The sequence below is a fragment of the Setaria italica genome, chromosome VI (genome assembly GCF_000263155.2).
Source record: "Setaria italica strain Yugu1 chromosome VI, Setaria_italica_v2.0, whole genome shotgun sequence".
NCBI lineage: Eukaryota > Viridiplantae > Streptophyta > Magnoliopsida > Poales > Poaceae > Setaria > Setaria italica.
In genome coordinates, this window is record NC_028455.1 from 31,769,855 (window position 1) to 31,777,593 (window position 7,739).

General features: G+C 41.7%; 1 protein-coding gene across 1 annotated transcript; it reads right to left on the bottom strand.

Annotated features, from left to right (window-relative positions):
• Positions 1 to 446: 446 nt before the first annotated feature.
• Positions 447 to 7,739, bottom strand: LOC101760879 (the record flags this gene model as incomplete). The annotated part of the gene is made up of 12 exons (XM_022827783.1): positions 447 to 659; positions 803 to 1,075; positions 1,157 to 1,284; positions 1,373 to 1,492; positions 1,590 to 1,655; positions 1,732 to 1,788; positions 4,359 to 4,424; positions 5,524 to 5,606; positions 6,711 to 6,844; positions 7,029 to 7,298; positions 7,390 to 7,523; positions 7,598 to 7,739. Coding segments are annotated over 12 exons (1,671 nt in total), but the record flags the coding sequence as incomplete, so codon positions are not given.

Genomic DNA, 7,739 nt, shown 5'->3' on the forward strand with positions numbered 1-7,739 from the left:
GAGCCACTTGACCGGCTTATGCATTGTATTTGGCTCTTAGCTTATTTAGGTACCGGAACTTTAGCTAAAGGTCGGCCAACTATCCCCTTAAGAATAGGATAAAAATCATGCAACATCTGTTCAAACATTGTAATATGCCCAAACAAGACATGTATTGCTAATATGGTTAAAAGAAAATGTAAAAATAAGAGTTTCCAACAAAAAGTAAAATGAACCAAGATAGAATCACCAAACTGACCCTATGTTTTGCAATTACCACCAAAAGTTTTGTTGGAAGAGGGGACATAATCACACTAGTCGATGAGAACCAAGTGCAATGTCCTAACACAAGAGTATCGTGTACATGAATAGTGATAGTTAAGTCTAGTAGCTCTATATAGTAGATGCTCTTTAGATGCTTTTAAACCACCTACGCATGGTTGGCTATATATATACCCCAAACTGAGCTATTGTCCCTGTGGTTAATGGAAAGAGATCTTTGGGCTAACAAATAGCACTTGCTGACTATTAAAAAAAAGATGTGTATAGGCATACCTTTCAAAAAGCCTCAACCTTTCCAGAACAATAGACCTTGGTAGATAATGTGTTTCTTCCTTACCATGGAAGTTCATGCCAATGAAATTCCCATCAAAATCAATCAGGGGGCCTCCAATACCAGCCTAGCACAGAAGCAAATTGACACGTGAACAGATAATATTTATTATTTCTAATACCATGCAAATGCAGATGCAAGTGATAATTTAAGTTGCTCATAATCTGATGCAACTATTTGTTTCAACCATAAATGAAATCAACAGTGTACCTTTGTGACTTTACAAGTGGAGATCATAAGCTCTTTGCAGTCGAGATTGCCTTCTTTGTCAGCCACTTTCCCACTTGTGGCCATTAATTTGCCTGATTCAAAGATACGTCCTACAGCTACTACCTCCATATGGGGTTCAATTTGCCTATTGTTGAATTCTGCGGTTCGAAGACAGCGGAAACCCATGACACTGACCACAGCAATATTATAACTCAAATTGTAATGTTGCAATGTCCCTTCAGCAACTTGCTTATTTGGAAGGTACACTTTAATCTGCTACGAATGAGAAAGTGAGAATTAACCAGTATCTCAAATGAACAGACAAAGAAGTACATAACTGTTTGCAGTACGAACCTTCAAGTTATCAGCAATCTTGTATTCATCAGCAGAAGTTCTAACCAAACTTGCTGAAGTCAAAACCCTTGAGGTGGATTCATTGAAGCCTATAAATATACCAGTGCAAGCAAAAAACCTTTCTTCTCCTACAAAGAAAAATTGTTGCAACCGTAGTCAGTGATGTAATAGAGAAAGCAAACATATATGAAAAAGTAAATTATCTTATGCAATCACCTTTGAATGAAGCAAGTGAGACAACACTTCGGGATATACCTGAAGCAACCTTCTTACTGAGTTTGCTCCATGTATCTTCAACAAATTCCTCTTCAAAAGTATTAATCAAGCGCATACCCCCTGGGTAAAAAAACATAGTATAACAGTTGAGTGCTAGAATAGACTGTCAAACTGTGAAACAAAATTAGTCAGAAAAAGCAAAGCAATAATTGCTCACCCTCAAGCCTAATTGGCATAGGATAATTACGGGACTTTAGATCATTTCTCACAAGCTCCGTGAAATCTGGTGCAACACGGTGAAGTGATTAATGTGGGGTTCACTGATACTATAGCTAGAAAAACTGAAAGCAATGACTGACCATCAACTGGTAATGGATTAGGATAAAGCAAGGGCCAGAGTTCCTCTTCTTCAGAATCTGGTGCATCAAGCTGAAGTGAATCAATGACCAAGTACCAGTAATGATAAACAAGCAACATTATAACATGATGACAGTGTGCACGATAATTTAATAACATTAGAACTTAAGTGGCCCGTGTTTCGGTTAAAAAAGGAAGTGACTCAGCTTGATTCACCTTCTGAAACACTCGCAAAGGATATGAAAAGCTGATTCTTACTTTCACTATCCTCATATGACCCGTGACTTCTCCCTTTAAAGTTAAACCTCGACTATGGTGAGCTGTGCCAACAATGGGACCAGCCATGACTCAAAGTTGGACCTCATCCTTAATAATCTGAACGACCCTTTGCAAGTTGCAAGCGGTGATACCCGATGTTTCCAATATATCCAAGCCCCCAAGGAGTTCAAACCAGCCTCCATAGAACTTGCCACTAACTTAATAGCTCCAGACCACCGATCAAAGAACTGCATGATGTAGGGGTGACAGGTCGGGGAGACCAAACAGTATAAACAAGAGTGACCAGACTTCTCTTGAGAAGATACAGGAGACTATGATGCGGTGGATTATCCCATCTTCCTGGTCACAGAGCAGGCAACGCTCTGGATGTGGTAGTTCCCATCGTGCTAGGCAGTCAGCAGTCCAACATTGACTATGGGCTACTAACCAGAGGAAGAATTGGCTGTAATGACCATGACTAGTATTGATAATAAGTAACCATCATCACGCAAACTCCAAAAGCCACATACCAAGACATGTATCTGTATCCGGTATCCGGTACATGGTGGATACATCACAGATACATAAGTATTGGGAAAACAAAGATTTTAATTGCTGACACATATTCGGCACTTGCTTGGTGGATACTTCATGGATAAAGCCCCGCCGCCTAGCCACAACCTAAAACTTAACGACAATAAGACTAAGGGGCTGTTTGACACCGGTAACTAACTTTAGCCCTATCACGTTGGATGTTCGGATGCTAATTAGGAGGACTAAATATGAATTAATTATAAAACTAATTGTATAACCCCTAGGCTAATTCGCGAGATGAATCTATTAAGTCTAATTAATCCATCATTAGCAAATAGTTACTGTAGCACCACATTGTCAAATCATGGACTAATTAGACTTAATAAATTTATCTTACGAATTAACCTCCGTCTGTGTAATTAGTTTTATAATTAGACTATATTTAATACTTCTAATTAATATATGAAAGTTAGCCCCTGTCAGGCAAACAGGTCCTAGCACAGTACGTCTTGGAACTCACGCGCTTCCCCTTACTACTGCTGGGTGACCCCTACCGCCTCACGTAAGCCAGACCAGACCACCGCACGCTTCCCCTTACTACTGCTGGGTGACCCCTACCGCCCCGACTCATCAGTGAGTACATCCGGTCATCCCCATTTATTAAGACAGAGAACAAGTGCAAATTCTTCGCTTGGGCAATGATACAAATTTTTTTTCCCAAAGCAGGCATTCTAAATGTCAAGGGATGGCCTCATCAGCCGCATTGCCCACTTTGGGCCTGTTTGTTTCCACCCTCCTAAACTTTAGCTCCTAAAAGTTTTTAGGCACCTCCTAAAAGTATGTTTGGTTCCACCTCCTAAAAGTGACTAAAGGCAATTAATGAAGTGTAAAATACCCAAGATGCCCTTCCTCCATGCCCCTGCATGCCCCTCTACCGGCGCCGCACCGCCCCTCCGCCGGCGCTAGGCTCGTCTGTTGCCGGCCCCTGCACTGCCCCTCCGCCGACTCCGCCCCCTCCCTTCGAATCCCAGCCGCCGCGCCCCTCCCCTCCTCTTCTTCCCCGGCACCGCCGCCCCCCTCCCGTTCCTCCCTCGCCCGGATCCGGCGACGGGGGATCTGGCGGGGGAGCGCCCGGCCGGCCTGTGCAGCGGCGCAAGGGAGCGGGGGCGGCGGGGGTAGGGGTGCCGTGCAGCGGCGGCGGACGGCGGGAAGGACGCCGCTGGCGGGGGCCGAACGGGGGAAGACGCCGGTGGCGGGCGGAATGCGGGGGCCTAGGCAGGAGGGAGGGTGAGAGAGAGAGAGGAGGACAATAAATGAGGGCAATGGGGTTCAGGATGGGCTTTAGGAGGTTTTAGGAGGGGTGGAGCTCCTAAAGAAATTGAAGCCTCCTAAAAGTTTTTAGTCACTTTTAGTCAGTGTTTGGTTCTTTAGTCACTTTTTAATCACTTTTTAGGAGCTAACATTTTAGGAGGGTGGAAACAAACAGACCTTTGCCGTAGCCGTCCAGAGACCAACTTTCGCTACTATGCCCTTTCGCCAAAGTTTGTATGGGAAACAGTAGCCATGGCCCGATGGGGCCTTTGGTGAATTTGAGACGCTTGGCTGTTTTGGCTCATTAAAATGAAAGCTTTGGAAAAGAGAAAAATGGCCTAATCACAAGCTAATTTTTTTATTCATACTATGCTTTAGTATTTGCATTTCAAAAAAAAATACCAAAACATATCTGTGTCTTGGATATTTCTTGAAAATTCCGTGTATCCATATCTTTGCTGCATAGGATGACAGTTTGCATGATAATTTAATGACGTTGGATTTTAAATAGCCCAGCTTGACTCACCTTCTGAATAACTTGTAGAGGATATGGAAAGCTCCTGATTCTTGTCCCTCTCCCCAGTTGAGCTACCTAAAATATATAAAAAAAGGAAAGAAGAATAAACATAACTCAAACAATGGAATGCGCTATCAAGAGCATTAGCAGTAGATTCTCATACACAACCATGTATTTACAATGAACCAATTTCGACAAAACGTTATTACTCGTGTGCGTGTAGGCACAATTACGCGTGAAACAGAGGCCTAGTGCTTTGTTTAGGCCCTAGGCGGTAAATTAATCGCGCAAGCGGGCACAAGCACAGGCACACGGTCTGGAGAGGCGGGGAAAAAGAGTGCAGGAACCGAAAAGAGTTGCCTGGCGCACAGAAAGAATTACCGCGCCACGCCGCGCCACTGCATCTGCGCGTGGGAATCCCGTCACGGTGCCACCCCCACGTGCATATCCTCCCGCCGTCCGCGCAGTACTAACCCGTGGCTTCGAGGGGAACCCCGACCACATGTGGACTTCTCCTACCACATGTGAACTTCTTTGCATAAAATTGAATTGCTCTATGTCCTACCTCTCTCACCCTGCCTCTCTCTGCTACATGCATTCATCAGATTTGGGCGATTTGGCCAATCTAAACAAAACTGTCTTGGTGTTTTTTAATTTCGTCTGAATCTGATTACTGCTCGTGTGCTTGTGCTCTGAACCTGACAAATGAACATATGAATGTATGAATTGTGATGCAAATCCACCAAGTGCTAGACAAATGCCTTCTGATCATGCTCCCAGCAGCATAAAACACAATCACTTAACCGCATTTAATCCACGTTGAGTCAACCTAGGCGCTAGGCAGTGGTCTAGTGCCTAGCACCTTTTTGAGCCTTGTAATGAACCAGTTAGCACAGATTATATGTTAGTACAGCAATAAGTTCCACGGGTAGTGTCGATTTTTTATATCATTGTCCAAAAATGCAGTATTTCATACTTCAAAGCAAAATAGGTTTATTATCCCCAATACATCCCTAATAAAAATCCACTTTATGGATAGAGGGAGCACCACAAAACTTACCTAAAGCTACAGGACAGGAATCTATAAGTGATGATTAATGATTAAAGCTGGTGAAGATGAATTTCCTGACACTAAATAATTTAAACCATTAAGAGTGATCATGCTTTAATTTACCTTCTACATTGGGCATAAGAAATTCCTGTATCTCACATGGGCTTCTTTCAATTGTGCTATCACCTCCATGCTTGATTTCAGCACTGCATCAGAAATGTAGTAAACTCATCTAGAACAAATGCACAGAGCTACCAATCCCAAATTAAAGCAAACATTGCTTCTTATGGATACAATAGTATTCAGCTACAGATGTGCAAACCAAATTGTTGTGCCAAATGAACTAGCAAGCTAGAATCAGCTCAAAAGTTTTTTGATATAGCATGCCTTATCCAGTACACACTACACTGATGTATAAATTTGGAACTTGCTTCTGGCCCAAACAACTGCAGTTGCCAATGTAGTAAGTTGTTGCTTACTTCATTTTATACATCCACTTATCTTACGTCAACTGATTCCATATTCCAGCTTGAACAGTAAAATCACAAGTAGCCCAGGTGCTTTACGGTCGTTCAGAAGTACGAACTGAACCAAGTTTAGTAAAGAAATGTGTGGGTGTACAACCTCAACCCCTAAGGTTCGAGTCCTCTTCAACTCAAATTTAGGTTCCTACTTCTTATCTACAATGCCAAGTTCCTCCTAGGAAGGCCGAGTTAATTTTTTTATATGGTCATTTGGAAGTTGCTGACATCTCAACTTCAATGTGTGTATCTACAACTGAGCATTCTCATTTAGATGCCTATCTTGTAATTCATTGTCTTTATCTGGTTATTGGTACTAGCATTAGTTGCCTTTTAGCACATTTTCACCTTTAGTTTCATTAAAAGACTTCTGTTTTTCGAGAACTAGTTGATAGCATGTGACTTTTCATCTGTTTTTAGCTTTGGGAAATGGTTTATTGGTAGGATTGAGCTTCAGGATTTCCAAGCCTAGTCTCAGACCTGGCTTGGCCCAGTGTTCAGACAGGTCTATATGAAAGTACTCCCTCCGTCCCAAAAAACAAGTCATTCTAGTTTTATCCTAAGTTAAACTTTTCTAAGTTTAACCAAATTTATGGCGAAAAGTATTAACATTTATGACATGAAATAATTATACTACGAAAATACATTTCATGATGAACCTAATGATACTTATTAGGTATCGTAAATATTGATATTTTTTTATATATACTTGATCAAACTTGAGAAGGTTTGACTTAGGACAAAAATAGAATGACTTGTTTTGCGATGGAGGGAGTATAGAAGGCGTACCAGAGTATCCCAGCATGGACCAAGCACTTATAAATTGTGTCCACTGGTAGGAATGGAGTCATCATCTTCTTAGAATAAAAGTTCATGCCAACAAAGCTGCCATCCAAATCAACAAGGGGCCCTCCAGCCATTGTCTGGAACAAAAAAATAATGTTAGGCTAAGCTAAGCCAAGCATGAAAAATAACAAGTTCATAAAGAAAAGAAATGTTAATGCCCCAAAAGTAAGTGCATGCATTGATAAATTATGCCACCAATATCATGAAACAATTAATTATTTCCAGTATGTTGAGAAGAGGCAAGAGAAATCAGCAGCGAACCATAGTGAGTTTACACGTGGAGATCATAAGGTGTTTGCGTAAATCTCCACTGGGCTCATCATTCACTGTCCCATACAAGGCCTTCAATTTGCCTGTCTTGAAGCAACGCCCTAAAGCTACTACCTTACACCCAAAATGTATGAGGTGAGCAAAATGTGCAGCTCGAAAACCAGGGTAATGACTGATGTTGACAACAGCAACATTGTAATTTAAGTCACAGTGCACCAACCACCCATCGGCACTTCGGTTATTTGGAAGGCTCACTTCAATCTGTAACGATAAAAGCAAAACAATAGCACAGAATTATTGCCATACATTAAATAGGCAAGAAATGGAATACATAAGAAATTGCAATACCGACCATCAAGCCTGGAAAAATCTTGCACCCATTATCAATATCCAGAGATCTAACCAGAGTTGCTGAAGTTAGGACACTTGTACCACATCCCTCGTTTTTGACAACTATGCCTGTGCAGACAGCATGAATCCGATCTCCTGCTTAAGACAACACTTAAATCTTTATAACTGATGATCAGATGCAAATAAGGAAAGCTGATTTGTATAATCACCATTGAATGAAGCCAGTGAGACAACAGTTTCAGATAAATTTGAAACAACTTCTTGACTGAGTTTACTAAAGGTGCCTTGACTAGAATTACTTAAGCTGCCAAATTCCTCTTCAAAAACATTGTACAACCACAGGTTTCCTAG